This window comes from Terrapene carolina, unplaced genomic scaffold, assembly GCF_002925995.2.
Source record: "Terrapene carolina triunguis isolate 2854851 unplaced genomic scaffold, T_m_triunguis-2.0 Scaffold34021, whole genome shotgun sequence".
Classification (NCBI taxonomy): Eukaryota; Metazoa; Chordata; order Testudines; family Emydidae; genus Terrapene; species Terrapene triunguis.
In genome coordinates this window covers 1,570,789-1,588,031 of record NW_020698372.1, presented here as the reverse complement: position 1 = coordinate 1,588,031, position 17,243 = coordinate 1,570,789, and the positions used below count along the sequence as shown (strand labels likewise).

Here is a 17,243-nt window from a genome sequence, read left to right as displayed (position 1 = left end):
CGCCGATCACGCTCCCCTTGAGTCGGGACCTCATCTCCCAGGACCACGGCCGGTTGTGTCACCCCGACCTACAGTCCCTCCACCTCACGGCGTGGATGCTCCATGGTTGAGTCGGACAGAGCGGCAGTGCTCGCAGGCCGTCCAGCAGGTTCTGCTGGGAAGTCGAAAGCCCTCTACGCGGACCACTTATCTAGCCAAGTGGAAGCGGTTCTCCTGTTGGTGTGAGCAACGAGCTACTTCTCCCTTGCAGGCACCTATTCCCTGCATACTGGAATACCTCCTGTCCTTAAGACAGCAAGGCTTGGCGACATCCTCAATCAAGGTTCACCTCGCCGCTATTTCCGCTTTCCACCCAGGAGAACTCACGTCCTCGGTCTTCTCTAACCCGATGGTCGTTAGATTCCTCAAGGGCTTAGACCGGCTGTACCCACAGCAACGGCAGCCGGTTCCGACGTGGGACCTCAACCTCGTGCTCTCCAGGCTCACAGGGCCTCCGTTTGAACCATTGGCGACCTGCTCACTCCTGTACTTATCCTGGAAGACAGCCTTCCTCGTGGCCATCACCTCAGCACGACGCGTCTCGGAACTCAGGGCGCTGACATCCGAGCCCCCTTACACGGTGTTCCACAAGGACAAGGTGCAGCTTCGCCCCCACCCTGCCTTTCTTCCAAAAGTGGTCTCACCTTTTCACGTTAATCAGGACATATTCCTTCCAGTCTTCCATCCGAAGCCGCACGCTACTCGTCAAGACCAGCGTTTGCATTCCTTAGACGTTCGCAGGGCCCTGGCTTTCTATATCAACCGTACAAAGCCATTTAGGAAGACAACGCAACTCTTCGTTGCAGTGGCCGACCGGATGAAAGGATCACCGGTCTCTTCACAGTGCCTGTCCTCTTGGATTACGTCCTGCATTCGTGCTTGCTACGACCTGGCCGGTGTACCGACGCCACGCCTCACTGCTCATTCCACGAGGGCCCAGGCCTCCTCGACTGCCTTCCTGGCTCAAGTACCGATCCAGGACATTTGTAGAGCTGCAGTGTGGTCATCGGTCCACACATTTGCTACTCACTATGCGCTGGTGCAACAATCCAGAGACGATGCTGCTTTCGGGTCAGCGGTTCTGCACACAGCAATGTGTCACTCCGACCCCGCCTCCTAGGTGGGGGCTTGGGAGTCACCTAACTGGAATGGATATGAGCAAGCACTCGAAGAAGAAAAGACGGTTACTCACCGTTGTAACTGTTGTTCTTCGAGATGTGTTGCTCATATCCATTCCAAACCCGCCCCCCTTCCCCACTGTCGGAGTAGCCGGCAAGAAGGAACCGAGGGGGCGCTGGGTCGGCTGGGGTATATATCCAGCGCCATAACGGCGCCACTCCAGGGGGCTCCACAGCCGACCCACCGGGGTTGCTAGGGCAAAAATCTTCCGACGATCGTGCACGCGGCGCGCGCACACCTAACTGGAATGGATATGAGCAACACATCTCGAAGAACAACAGTTACAACGGTGAGTAACCGTCTTTTCAAGGGGCTCAGGCCCTTGTGGCAGGGAGGAGGGGAGACTGCCACCCGACGTGGGGGTGGCAGGGGGGAACACAGGCCCACCCACTCCACTGTGTTCCAGCCCGGGGCCCTATCCGCAGCAGTCCGTCTGCCACGGGGTCAGTGGGGATCCTGCCCGCAACACACTGACATAGGTTCGGGGTCTGCTATCCCCGGGCCACTTCCCATCTCCTCCTCCTCCATGGGTACCTGCTCATCGCTGGGCTCGGCAGCGGGGTCCCACACCATGGGCTCCTCGGCTTGTTGAGGGCTGTCTAGGTCGGGCCGCTCCTCCGGTCTCGGGTCAGGGGGACGCTCGGGCCCCTCCTCGGGGTACTGCGCTCGGGGCAGGCTCGGCCAGTCCGCCTCGGGGTACCGCGCTCGGGGCAGGCTCGGCCAGTCTACCTCGGGGTACCTGGCTCTGGGGAGGCTCGGGCCGTCCACATCCGGATACCTGGCTCTGGGGAGGCTCGGTCCGTCTAAGTCAGGATACCTGGCTCTGGGGAGGCTCGATCCGTCCACATCAGGATACCTGGCTCGGGGCAGGCGTGGTCTAGCAGGAGCCCGAGCAGGAGCGTCTGGCCTCTCCGGCCGCTGGGCTCCAACTGAGTGCTGGGGCCTGGCTTTTATACTTCCTGTCCCGCCCCTTGACTTCCGGGGGGCGGGAACAGGTGGCGCTGGCGCCGCCCACTTGGGTGGCTGTTCTGGTTCCTCTCTCTCTGGGGCCGTCGGGAGCCAGGCCACCTCACTACAGATACATTTTACAGAACAATGGGTATACTCTTTCACGGTGAACAACACTATTCACATTACATAACACATGTGATTTCGGTACAAGGTCGCATTTTGCATCTTAATATTGAGTGCCTGTGGCTTTGGTGTTAGAGATCACAGACGCAGGGCCGGGCAACAGAATTCGGCTTGCATGCGGCCATGGTAAGCAATTGTCTTTCGGCTTCTGCAGCCTTCATAAAAGCAGCGCCCTCCTTTCCCATACCAAGCATAGCCTGTTGAGTGTTGCGGTTTTCGTGTTAACGTGCAGCAGCAGAAACCAAACTAACCCCCCACACCCCATCCAATTCTCTGGGATGATCGCTTTACCCCTCCCCCACCGCGTGGCTGGTATCAGGAAGATCCTTGCTAGACAAACGCGAACAGTTCAGCGCCAATGCCCCCCCCACCGCTTGGCTAACTGCGGGGAGGATTTCTTTTCAGCCACAGGCAAAAAGCCCAGTAGGAACGCCCACCTCAGAATGTCCCCTTAATTAAATTCCTGTATTTCAACCAGGTTACCATGATCGATATCACTCTCCTGAGGATAACACAGCAAGATAAAGAACAGATGTTGCTTGAATGCCAGCAAACACCGGGACCATACGCTGCCAGGCTTTGTCATGCAATGATACCAGATTACTTGCTACTAGCATGGTGTGGTAAAGTGTCCTACCATGGAGGACGGAATAAGGCTGCCCTCCCCAGAAACCTTCTGCAATGGCGTTTGGAGGACCTCCAGGAGAGCTTCATGGGGATGTCCCTGGAGGATTTCCGCTCCATCCCCAGACACGTTAACAGACTTTTCCAGTAGCTATACTGGCCGCAAATGCATCCCAAGTCCTCAGGGCAAATTAATCATTAAAAAACGCTTGCTTTTAAGCCATGTTTTATATTTACAAAGGTACACTCACCAGAGGTCCCTTCTACAGCTTCATGGTCCGGGATACCACCTTGGGAGGGTTGGGAGGCTATTTCAGTCAGGCTGAGAAAAAGATCCTGGCTGTTGGGGAGAACGGTGTGCTGTGTGCTCTCCGCAAGCTCGTCCTCCTCCTCCTCCTCATCTTCCCCGTCCACAAAATCCTCAGGCATGGCTGAGAGTAACCCCTCATTGGAATCCACGGTCAGGGGTGGGGTAGGGGTGGCGGCCCCCCCTAGAATTGCATGCAGCTTAGCGTAGAAGTGGCATGTCTGCGGCTCTGCCCCGGAGCGTCCGTTTGCTTCTTTGGTTTTCTGGTACGCTTGTCTGAGCTCCTTAACTTTCACACAGCACTGTAGTGAGTCCCTATTATGGCCTCTCTCCATCATGCCCTTGGAGATTTTTTCAAATGTTTTGGCATTTCATCTTTTGGAACGTAGTTCTGCTAGCACGGAATCGTCTCCCCATACAGCGATCAGATCCTGTACCTCCCGTATGGTCCATGCTGGTGCTCTTTTTCGATTCTTGGACTGCATGGTTACCTGTGCTGATGAGCTCTGCATGGTCACCTGTGCTGATCAGTTCTCCACGCTGGGCAAACAGGAAATAAAATTCAAAAGTTCGCGGGGCTTTTCCTGTCTACCTGGCCAGTGCATCCGAGTTCAGATCGCTGTCCAGAGCGGTCACAATGGTGCACTGTGGGATAGCTCCCGGAGACCAATACCGTCGAATTGCGTCCACACTAACCCTAATTCAAACTGGCAATGTCAATTTCAGCGCTACTCCCTTCGTCGGGGAGGAGTACAGAAATCGATTTTAAGAGCCCTTTATGTCGAAGTAAATGGCTTCGTTGTGTGGACGGGTGCAGGGTTAATTCGATTTAACGCTGCTAAATTCGACCTAAACTTGTAGTGTAGACCAGGCCAAGGACTTGTACTACATCTATCAGTAAATGTGTTAAAATTAGTCTAAATAATGAACCTAAGTGCTCTTAGGAACCTTTTCTGTTTGTTGGATAAATGGTTTTCCATTTAAATATTTTTCAAATATTGATTTATGTGGTAGTTTGTGGTATGAAATTCCTTATAGGAATTAATGTGTTTTTAATTTTTAAAAGTATGTAAAGATATGATAGATCAGAGACGGAAAGGAAAAATTAGAAAGAAATTTTTGCTTATTAACCCTGCCTCTTCTCTCTTGTCTTAGGTGTGTGCATTGGAAATGTACACTATAGGATGTATGTATGGCCTTCCACAATATATAAAATATATCAGTCCAGTTCACAGAGTTGTGTATGGCCCAATGCATGCTTCATAAAGTGTGCATTGAATGAGGCAGGGTTCCTGTGCATTATAAGATGTATATTTTCAGGTGTGCTTTTTTAATATGCACATATTTATCATGTGCAGGTAGTGAAGAAACTGTTCAAAAACAGTTTTTTTTAAATGCTGGATTATTCTGTTTAAGAGACTGTAAAGCACTAGCCTGTATTATCATAGTTGTCTGTATCACCACGGGAGCGAAGGTAGGAGGGAAGCACATTGGAAGCTGGAAGATCTATTTAAAACAGAAGTGCTTGAGAAGCAGCTGTTACCAAGGCTTTTAAGGTAAAGAAAATCAGACAAAAGACTGTGCAATTATGGCGAATTACCATATGAAGCACCGTACATTGCAGGGTTATTGCATTTACCAATAGATTGAAGTTATTCACTACCTTTGAATTCTCAGTGGTAAACTTTGATTATTACTTTAGTATGATTCTGCATAGAAAGGCAGAGATGTTAATCTTGGGTTTTTATGGCAGGACTATAGCTTGGAAAACAGAGAGGATTTGTTTTCAGTATAAGACCTGCCCTCTATTTTCATTAGCCATAGAGGTAAGGAAGCTTAGTTATATGGATAAAGTCTCAGAATCGTGCCACCATATGTGGCAATGAGATCATTGTTGCTGTTTTAGTGAGATTACAGTTCCCCTGCATAGCCAAGAAGTTGCTTTGGGAAGAACAGGCGAGGAGAGGAAAGTTCACCCAACACATGGTTCACATCTAAATGTTTCCATGCATTTGTAAGCTTTTTCATGTCCGAGAGAGATTTTCTATACATGTAATGAGGAAACTTTTCAAATCATTAAACCTTTGTGTACCTACTGTAGTGTATCCTAAAGAGTTAAGTATACTATTGCAGATAGTCTTTCAGGAGAGGTAAGAACGTTCATCTACTATTTAGATCTTTTACATAACTTTAAGACATTGGCTAATAGATAAAACTGGCTATTTCTGGGATGTTGGAAACTGAAATGGGAAGGGTGTATAGCTGTTGTGAGATAGGGTTGTCAGACTGAGTAAAGTGAGTCCCACCGAATTTTCCTGTTGTGGCCAGTTTGTGAGCTTTGCCCTCACCTTCCTAGGACAGCTTATTTAAATATATGCCCCCTTGTTAATTGCTGATGCTTCTGAAGTCTCTAAATATTTGTGGCAGGGTCTGTGACACTGGCATAGAGTCTATTTTAACCCTTGCATTGATGGGGTGATTTAAAATGTTTTAGGGACATTTTAGTTTATTGGTTTTTATGGAACAGTTTCTGAAACAGGCTAAAAAGAGTTAATTGAAATTCAGGGAGAAGTTGTTACATAGAAGAAAGCAAGCTGGTGAGTTCAGTATTTTGTTTTACTTAATTTCAGATGGCTGGTCCTTTTCAAATATTTAACTAGGATGTTAATGGCCTCAACAGCTGCTTAGAAATGAAGATACATACTTATTTAATGGAAAAATCAGCTGACATTGCCAGAGACTCATCTCCTGAAAATGATGGGGAAAGAGTCTTTATCATGGCTTGATCAAGCGACCTATGGCTCTTTGACAAAACTGGAGTTTTCATTTTTTAGTTGAAATTTATTGATTTTGCTTAAATATGTACCTACTTAATTTCAATAGAGCATGACACATAACAAATACACACTAGAAGAGCATGGTAAAAAAGAAGTTAATAAAAATGGAATTTTAATACTTAATATGCACGGCTGTGCTTAAGAAGCTGACTAAATATAAAATTATCTTTGGCTTTGCTGCAAACTCCTGTCCAAGACTAGTGGAACCCAGATGTGGTTTTATTACTGAACTGAGCTATGAAGTAGATAAGGAGATTTCCTATTGTGACTAGCTGCCTGAGGTCAGGCTCTTGTATCCTTGTTTTTATTAGTTTCTGTCACAACCTGAAAGATACTTTTTAATGTTTTGGTTTGCATGTTGTAGTCAGCAAAATTGCACAGATAGAATTCAGAAGGATCTCATCGCAAGCATTATAACATTATCAAAATTTAGCAACATTATTTCAAAGAGCCAATAACTCAGATCTCTTAGTATATTACCTGTATTTTAAACAAAATAATTAATGGAATTAGTGAAATACTAGTAATGGTCTAAATTTTTCAAAAGTTTCTAGTGATTTTTAAATGCCTCAATTTGAGACACTTAGAGCCCTGATTTTCAGAGATGTTGAGCACCTGCCCTCTGAAAATCAAGCTCCTTTAAGATGTTGCAAGCAGGGCACCCAAAATCACTAGACATTTTGGAAATATAGGTCATTATATAAAGTTGATGGTACTTTAAAGCTCAACATTTTAGAAGATATTTGGATATTAGAATTTTAGATCTAGAGTGCCTAAAATGCATTTTTAGAATACAAAATATCCTTTTCATAATAAGTCTGGTGAACCTGTGTTCTTCATTCAACCGTTGCTCTAATGAATTTAATGGATATGAAACAATAGTTGTTAGTTGCATTGTCATAGGTAGGGACCTACCAAATTCAGGAAATTTTGGTCAATTTCATGGCCAGGGGTTTTTTAAATTAGTCAATTTCATTATTTTCAGATGTTTACATCTGAAATTTCACAATGTTGTAACCATGTGGGTCCCAACTAGGGTGACCAGACAGCAAGTGTGAAAAATCGGGACGGGGTGGGGGGTAATAGGCACCTATATAAGACAAAGCCCCAAATATCGTGACTGTCCCTATAAAATTGGACATCTGGTCACCCTAGTCCCAACCCAAAAGGCGGTGAGGGTGGGAGGATCTGGGGGGGGGGGGGGGGGGGGGGGGTTACTTCTGCCCTGCTGCTGGTAAGGGCACTGCCTTCAAAGCTGGGCAATGCTGAGAGAGAATACCTTGAAAACCTATGCAGAGCATTACATTTCTCAGTCTGTCAGAGTACCAAGTGTTCAAAAGCTGCATGTTTGAAAAACACTCTCTAAGAGACTTTAAAGAGATTTAAAGAGTCAAAAGCATTGTAGTGATGCTTTACCTGTTGTTGTCATGGTAACCAGAATTTGGGGATTCCTGGCAATAGGATTCTTCCAAAATACCATTATACTAGACAACTACCTCCCACTGTATAGACAACTTCCAGCCACTGTATAAACTGGCTTTTTTTAAATTTTCTTTTTAAGAACTAGTCAATACAATTTTCACAGAGAAACACATCACCAACAACAAAAGATACAGACTTTATGACATAACTCCCTCTCTTTCCATCTTGGGTTCCATCAGAATGAATGCACATTCTCATCAAGCCACCAATTCACAACTAGACAAATTATTGAATTGTAACTTTCTTTATCCTAGAGTACAGTCTCCACGCAAACTTCTTTGTGAACCATTTCAGTCTGTTCATGCTGAATTTTCATATAATTTTCATGTAAAAATAATAATCCTTTCCTCATAGTAATTTTTAAAAGACAGTAATTCTTTGACTGATATTTTTCTGTAGTTTGGTCATTTTAAAATGACCTCTTGTTTACTGCCTGAAGAACATTTAAGAGTTTAACAGTATATGCAGTACCTACTAATTTTCTTCTCCATCATGATCATTACTTGTGTCCTTATATCCATGTTAAAGATTTAGAGTCACATCTTCAGCTAAGTCAGCACAATTCCTTTGATTTCAGCTGAGGATCTGGCCTTTATTACTCAAACTGGGCTACCTACAGCTATTGGGTTTGTAATGTAAATATAATTTTATGAGGTTGTAAATCATTTTGGAAAGTGGATGAAATGCTGCTGTAGAAATGTTGGTTTGATAACAATCATGCCAGATATGGTTGAATAGAAAAGGAAAATTGACATTCCACAGCTTTTAGTATGGGAGTAAAATAGCTCAGAGAGTTGCATTCTTCATGAACTTTGCATATGATGTATACGACACATGAAAAAGTAGGTTGCAAGTCCTTCAATAACAAATATTTAACTGCTAGGTAGGAAATGTAGTTTGATCCATCTCTAAAGATCTGTGAAAACCAAGAAATTATTTTACTTCCAGCAATCTGGTTTCTACTTGGGTGTCAGAAAAGCCATATGATGCCCAAATGGACAGGTAATGTATTAAAAACTGTTTATTTTTTTTAAATGTTTTGGAGAAATGCATCCAGATTTTTTTTGTTTGTTTGTTTCCCCTTAATAAGAGGAAGTGCAAGTGCAGTGCAACTGTCTTGATATTTGGATGTGCTAGAAAAGAGTGATTACTAATAAATTAAGAAATGGGTTCACTCTAGTCGAGTTATGTATTATTCACAAAACCTAGCTGGGCTCACAGCAGGAACAGTTCTCTCTCTCTCAGGCTCCATATATTGCTGATATTAAAAAATAATACCCATGGAAATAGCTTAAAGGTAAACTTCAAAAGTGTTCTCTTTTTTTTTTTTAAATGCAAACTGGTTAAGTTCATGGTTCAGTAATAGAAAATAGTATGTGTACAGCAGACTTTAAAATGACAGATGATTACATTATAAAACAAGGCACTTGAAAATCAGTTCGTCCTTTACTTATGAACTGAATCTTGCATCAGAATTCTTTAGATCCTTGCATATACATCAACCTTAAATGTGGATTTCCTCTTCTTCCCGCAATACCTGGAAGCAGGCCAGAATTTTGACCTGGGCGGGACTTTAAGGGTATGTCTACACAAGGATAAAAGACCCCCGGCAGGCTTAGGTCAACTGGCTAAGCCTGTGGGGATAAAAATTGCTGTGTAAATGTTAGGGCTTCAGGATCCCTCGTAGGATCCCAGAGCTTGGGCTCCAGCCCAAGTTCAAATGTCTACACAGCAATTTTGAGCTCTGCCAGACTGAGTAGGCTGACCTGGGCCAGCTGTGGCGATGCCACAGGTCTTTTATTCCTGTATAGACAAACCCTAAGTCTCCTCTTGGAAACCCTAACCAGAGTCAATAGCTTCCAAAACTGCACCCCACTCAACTTTAAATTAGCAATGCTGTTTATTCATTTAAATTGAGAATTTGTTTGCAACAGAACCTTTAACTGAACTTCAGACAATAATGGTAAGGTGCCAATTAACTGATTGTAATAACTCCTCCAGCATAATTCTCCCTGGGTGGGAGAAGGTACTGGGCATGAAGGGCCTAAGAAAGGAAATTCCTGGATAAGAATACATTTTTCCTTTCCATGTCCAGCAGTCTTAACAGTGGTATGTTTGTAGCTTTGAGTGTCATCCCTGACATAGTACAGTAACATTAACTATAAACAATGATAAAGATACTTTTTGGTGAAAGTAACAGATATATTTGTGACTAACCAGTGGACAAAAGGAGGAACGGAAAACTGAGAGCGAGGCAGTAAGAAGAGGGGGGATCTCTCCCCTCAAAAAACTCATCAAACAACCTGGTGGCTATTTGTCTCTAAATCTGTCACAGACACGGAGGAACACATGCAGTAGGCAAATGAAAATAATATTTCATTGTTGTAAATATGGTGGTGTTTTTAACATGTATTCTATCTCAGAAGCAAAAATGCTAGTAAATAGGTCAAAACACATTCACCTGAACTGCTTTGTGTTATGGAATTTTTTTTGCCCTACCTCCCCCCCAAACAGGTGATTGTGTGTATGTACTATATACTGGAGGACTGTGCTCACAAGCAAAGGAGCTAAATTTGATAGACTGCAGGAAGAATCCTGTCTTGTAGTTTTGCAGACTCATTTTATGAAAGTTTTTCTGGCTTTTTTGTATCAGAACAGCTGAAGACTTTCAAATCTGTGTTGAGATCATTTGAGGCAGCACAGATAAAACCTTTAATACACATCTGTCTTTAATTAAAAATGTTAACAAGCTAACAAAGGGATATTTCCAAAGATAATTTTAGAGTTTTATAACTGGGAAATATGAGAATTTTATTTTTCTCTATAAGTCTTAATGTGCTAAAGTAAAGGCAGAAGGATCATATTTTCACATTGTCTTTGGGGTTGGTTCTTGGCTTGTCATCATCTGCAGTGACACAAATTCTTTCTGATCTCAAACCTTGTTCATTTTTTAGAAATTCTCTTAATGCTTGACTCTGTAATGATATTGTTGCTCTACCTTTTTTATTCGTGACATGTAACTTCAGTCCTTCATGGTTATAATGTTAAATAAATTATGGGTTTGACTGATCTCTTTGCTGTTTGGTGATTTGAGAGCACATCATTTTCAGTGATGTATTCTCTTTCATCTCCTCGTGAATGGCAAGCCAGGTCACCACCTACAGGAGAGAGTACAAATGAGATTCTGTTTGCACCAGTTGAGTTTGTATTGTGTAGTTCTAAGTATGCTAACTATACCATTTTAAATTGAGAATGTCATCGCCTATAGTTTCAAATGATAACCTGCCCATCAGGATCAGAGATGAGCCTCTGTCCATTTTATTACTTTTATCTTGACCTTTTTTGATAGCTTGTTTCAGTTGGTTTATGAGTGTGAGGCTACTATCCTATCCTGATGTATTAAAAAAAAAAGTTCAATTGGGACTGATTCTCCAGTCTCTTACTTGACTGGTATTTACACGGCCATAACTACATTCGCTTCACTGGAGCTATGCCAGTATAAAACTGACATCACAGAGTGGAGAACCAAGCTAAATTAATTGAATATGCAAATAATACCAAATGTGTACTGAATTGTCTGAGACACGGAAGTCAGGCTTTTCATCAAGTGGTCCATTTTCAGCACAGAGTTAATGTGGTGTTAAATCTTCACACACTGCTGAAAACTTACCATTAAATGTTTCTCTTTGGTCTTCAAAGCCTTATTTTTGGTGCTGAGACATATTTGCACAAAATGTATTAATTGTTCATAGCTGCATGTCAATACTGTAATGTTAAAATTGTAGCAAATGAATGAAATTATTAGACAGAGGTATTTCAAAGGCCTTTGAATGTCAGGTGATGTTACACACGTCGTGCCGCAACAAATATAACAGGGAGAAAAAAGGCATTATGTGGTCCATGCTTGTTGACATTTTTAAGAGTTTCTTGATCACATTTGCTCAGTTTAGAAGTGAAAAGTTGCTAGTGTTTTTCTAATTGCCAACCTTGGAATCTGATAAGTCAAAATATGTTCTTTTTGGCTTAGTGAGCCTGAATAGAATCCAGGTCACACTTCCATTGTTGTACTGTTTTTGCAAGGCTAACAGAAAGAAAAGTAGTAGAAATGTATTTGTGTCCCTTAAGCAAGCACACATGAACAGGGCCGGCTCTGGCTTTCTGGCTGCCCCAAGGAAAAAAAACCGCGGCGGCCAGAACAGCCACGCACAAAAAAAAAAAACAACCCCGCGGCCCGGCCCGGGGCGCAGGGGGCCCCCCTGCCCTGGAGATGTGCCTCAGCTAGTGGGGGGAGAGAGAGTGGGAGGGGGCAGGGCTTCAGTGGGGCGCTGCCACGCGCCCCCTCCCGCCGTGCCCCCTGCCGGGAGGGCTCCGCACCACTCCGGTCGGCTGGGAGGGAAGGACGCGGGCTGCCCTGCCGGGCTTGCTGCAGGGCACTCCTGTCCTCCACGCCGCTGCCCCCTACAGGGCGGCTGGAGCGGAACAACAACAACAACAAAAGGCGGCCGTGCCGCCCTAGGATTGGGCGGAATGCCGCCTCCTACAAGCTGCCGCCCCAAGCACCAGCTTGCTCGGCTGGTGCCTGGAGCCGGCCCTGCACATGAATCTAAAAGCACCCAGGCAGTGGATCTGTTGTGCAAGAAGGTGTCCTTTGTATATAGTTACACTTTTCTGACCCTGATTCAGAGTTTGACAGAGTTCTTTTGCTATTTTCATTTTGGTCCAAACTTGAAAACTGGCCATGCCAATGAAAATGTGCTTGTATCCATTGCACCCATAATCCATTGTACAGAAAACGGGGATTTGCATGCACAGCTTTAGAAAATATAGCCCTTCGGCCCACTTTAATCTTTTTCCAACAACAATTTGGGCTTTTAGTCCATGTTACTGGAACACTTTTTTGTCTTTGAAGTTTTTTTAGAACTAGTGTTTTACAAAATATTGGACACTATAAAGCATTTGGTTCTACTGACTAAAGAGTTCTTGCATAAATATTTTTAAGTTTACATTTTAAACTTTTATTTTCCAACATCATATTCCAGCAGGAGAAAGATTTATAGCTCTATTAGTCTTGCTTCGTAGCACAAACATTGAGGTCTGAGTTGCACACATATCAAGGTATGTGTTTGTATAACATATATTAAAAGTACAGTGTGCTTTTCCTAACATTTCTGTTAATTTTAAACCATATTTCTTCCAATGTTTCAAAGGCACTAATCCTGAATGAGGCAAATTTGTGGCTATTTAAAAGTAGACTGTTTTTATTCAGTGGAGTGCAAAAAGTTTCTGAAAATTGTCTTAGGTGAAAAAAATGCTGTCCATGATATAGTCATCTTCCCTCCTCTTAACTTCTGCCCCTCCCCTATCTTTTTATGACACGTGGCTCACAATCCCCAGCACTGTGATTTCCTATCTGACCCCTTCGTCTCACTTCTCCTTGCTGTCACCTTCTTACACAACTTTCAATCTTAGATCACTTTGCCCACTAACCAAAATGGCCACTTATTTGACCTTATCTTCACTAAGCATTGCTCCTTCTTTGATTTCTAAATATGAGGTCTCCTCAGCAACTATCCTATCTCCTTCAACGAACGTTGCATGCTCATCCCCTTTTACCACCTCTCCGCCATATTCTTCCAGTCTGTCAACATGCACAACTTCTCAGCCCTTTCCTGTTCTCTTTCCCTCACTTCTGTGGTTCCCTTCAGTCCACTTTCTCCTCTACCTCAACTTTTGCCCTTCTCTTCAAAAGTAAAGTCCACCTGTCTCCTTCCAGGGTGCAATCCAGACCAATGAATGGTTGCCACCACCTGCCATGCAACCTTGGGTGTCTCACATTGCTTTGTTGTTGTAGCTCCCAACTTGGGCTACTCACAAACAGCCAAATAGCATGCAGGTCATCCCCTGAGTGTCTGTGTATAGTTGCAGTCCTGGTCCAGCAACTCTAGTTGCTGTCCTGGTTAGCAAACGCAAGCCACCCTCTGGCTTCCAGCAGCCTTGGTTAATACTTGCAGGGTGACCCCAACACACTCCCCATCCCAATTTTCCCCAAAATGTGTGTTCTGCACTGTCCAGCCCCCAGTTCAGATATTATAGGTCTGTTGCCCCTGTAGGGGGTCAGTGTGCAACAGTTTGCCACTCTAACTGGAGTTACCAAACAGTTGAGTTTAACCAACTGTTTAGATTTATAAAATAAGTTTATTTAACTATAAAGTGAGAGATTAAGTGAGTACAAGTATAATGTATTAAAGACAAATGGTTACAAGAGAAATAAATATAAAACATTTTCTAGTAGCTAAAACTTAACAGACTTGACTTGGTTCAAGGTAAAATCCTTACCACAGGTTCCCAGCACCTTTGCTGACCAAATTCTCAGAACAGGAACTCCTCCAAAGTCAGTGGCTGGTTCCTGTGTCATCTTAGGAGAAAGAGAGAGAGATAACCTGAGGTGGTTTTGCTCCTCACTTTTATAGTTCAGTCACCCTTTGAAATGCATTTTCCTGAGGGTTACCCCCAGATAAATTTCCTTCTTGCTGTGAGGATGGAGATATGGAGTCTTGTGGTGAAAGAGGTTCCATGTTATTGTTTGCTAAAATGCAGATTGATCTGTTCCTGCCCACCCAAGAACAGCCACTTGATGGATGATTGCCAATCCACATTGATGACACCTGGCTAGAGGTGTCGGCTTGTCCTTTGTCTTTGAGAAACTGGTTTTCCCCCTCTTGCTGCCAACTTCTTCAAGGAAAATCAACCAGATCCCTCCCGTCCCACCCCATGGGCTGGAATAGCAGCATTGTGTAAACTGTGTTGCAGCTCCCTGGGTTGGCTGTGGTTTGAGTGCACTGAAGGACATTTCCCCACAAACCATGAGTTCTCTGACTTTGCATATGTGCGCTTTTCAGTCATAGTGCACATTTTCTAAATTAATTTAATACAGTACATATTTTCCCTACAGGTTGCAATTATTCATATGGTCTATTAAGTAAATCACTTGAGTTATGATGTAGCAGGAAGATAATAGAATGTTTTTTTTCCCCCTTCTCTTTACAGGAAATAACCACTTGTTTGCCAGAGTACTATAAATGGACACAGTACCTCTTTATTAAGTTATTTGAAGCTGGGTTAGCCTATCAAAAGGAGGTAAGTGCAAACATTGACCTATACAATTATGCATATACCTTAAACTTAATGTCCTGAGTCACTCATACTATAGATAACATCTTTCAGGCTCTTCATTTCACATTCATTAAGGGGACAGATATCTGCATTACTGTGTTTGTGCTTTTGTATATCACTGTAAAAGATAACGAAATGTTAATAGGTAACTATCTTCCACTGCTACGTATAATGGCAAGGCAAGTCAATGATCTTTATTATCAAACTGGTATACAGTGGCCGTATGTGCAATATTGGCATGCCAAATGAATAATGTAGATTGAATTTGTTTATTTCTTGGCTCTTGATGTCATAAAACGACTCCTGCTTACTTAGGCCTGGTCTACACTAGCCTGTTATTTCGGAATTAGCCGAGTTATTTCGGAAAAAAAATGATTCCGTCCACATGACCCAAACGTTTTTTTTCGATTTAAAGGGCTCTTTAATTCGATTTCTGTACTCAACCTCGGCAAGTGGAGTAGCGCTTAAATCGAGATCGCAATCCCGGGTTAAAAGTATTGTGGACGCAATTCGACATTATTGGCCTCCAGGAGCTCTCCCAGGATGCTCCCTTGTGACCTCTCTGGTCAACACTCTCAACTCCAATGCACTAGCCAGGTGGGCAGGAAAAGCCCTGGAAACTTTTAAATTTCATTTCCTGTTTGGTCACCATCAGCACAGGTGACCATCAGCACAGTCCATCATCACAGGCGACCATGCAGAGTCCACCATCACAGGAGATCACGCAGTCCCGGATTCACAGACGAGCTCCAGCATGGTCCGAACGGGCAGTACTGGATCTCATCGCATGCTGGGGAGACAAGTCTGTTATGGCAGGACTACGTTCCAAAAAAAGGAACGCAAATACCTACGCTAAAGTCTCCAGGGCCATGATGGAAAGAGGCTACTCCAGGGACACAGAGCAGTGTCATACAAAAATCAAGGAGCTCAGGCAAGCATACCAAAAAGCCAGGGAGGCAAACGGTCGCTCTGGGTCACAGCCCCATACATTCCGCTTTTACCGTGAGCTCCATGCAATTATGGGGGGTGATGCCACCACTACCCCACCACTGTCCATGGAAACCTCCAAGGGGGGAGTTGCACGGAGCGAGGAGGAAGAGACATTGGAGGACGAAGAGGAGGAGGAGGAGGACCGTGCACAGGCGGCAAGTGGGGAATCCGTTTTCCCCCCTAGCCAGGAACTAATCTTAATACTGGATCCAATAGCCTCCCCTCACTCCCAAGGCGGGCTCCTGTTCCACGACCCTGACTCTGGTGAGTGAGAGCCTGATCGGAGCCACGCGGTGGGGGGGCGGGGAGTGGGGGGAACCCAGCCGCGCTGGGTTGTTCGCGTCTAGAGTAAATGGCTCAGCTCATCCCTGCTCTGAGCCTGATCGGAGCCACGTGGTGGGGGGGGGGGGGGGGGGGGGGGGGGGGTTGTTGTGTGCAGTGATCATCCCAGAGAGCCCTCAGGCTCTCTTTTTATATGGCAAACCCACCAGGCACTGCTTGCTGTGGGAAGGGGGCCCAGCAGTTTGAAAGCATTGAAATGAATGTAGAAGAAGCAGAACCCCGCGTGCCCCTAGGGGCTGCCTGCAAGATGAATTCTGTTGCCCGGCCGTATGTGATGGCTTACTCATACCAAAGTGCCCCCTTTGTTCTCTGCAATGTATTTTTTAAAATAGTACCCTCCCTTTTTCTCCTCCCAGAGAGATGGGAGGCGTGCGATGAGAGCAGGCAGGACGCTATGGTCAAGCTCATGGGGGAGCAAACTGACATGCTCCGCTGTATGGTGGATCTAATGCGGGAAAGGCAGCAAGACCACAGACTTCCGCTGCAGCCCCTGTATAATCAAACTCCCTCCTCCCCAAGTTCCATAGCCTCCTCACCCAGAAGCCCAAGAACACGAGGGGGAGGCTACTGGGACCCACACACTCAACCCCAGAGGATCGCCCAAGCACCAGAAAGCTGGTATATGCGAACTTTTGATTTGGTTTCTGGACTTGTCCTTCCCTCCTCCTCCACCCCCCTAACACCCCTCCCCCCCAGTCTACTTCTAATTTATCTCAATGCGTTGTGCATCAAATAATAAAGAACAGTTTTTAAACAATTTTGACTTTATTTCCTTTCATATATATAGGGTGCGGGCAACTTCAAGAGAAACAAACACAACTGTCACACCGTACCCTGGCAAGTCATGAAACTGGCTTTCAAAGCTTCTCTGATGCGCAGCGCGCCCTGCTGCGCTCTTCTAATCACCCTGTTGTCTGGCTGTGCGAAATTGGCAGCCAGATGAGTTGCCTCAACCTCCCATCCCGCCATAAAAGTCTCCCCCTTACTCTCTCAGATATTGTGGAGCACACAACAAGCAGCAATTACAATTGGAATATTGGTTGTGCTGAGATCTAACCGAGTCAGTAAACTGCGCCAGCGCCCTTTTAAACATCCAAAAGCACACTCCACCACCATTCTGCACTTGCTCAGCCTAT

At 44.6% G+C, this 17,243-nt stretch overlaps 1 protein-coding gene across 1 annotated transcript in view; it reads left to right on the top strand.

Annotated features, from left to right (window-relative positions):
* Positions 1–17,243, top strand: part of LOC113405142 (probable leucine--tRNA ligase, mitochondrial) — a 119,307-nt gene that overhangs the window by 34,798 nt on the left and 67,266 nt on the right. Inside the window, exon 6 of the mRNA XM_026646042.1 lies at positions 14,650–14,739. Within this exon, the coding sequence (XP_026501827.1) occupies positions 14,650–14,739 (90 nt within the window). The remainder of the gene's footprint in view (positions 1–14,649; positions 14,740–17,243) is intronic.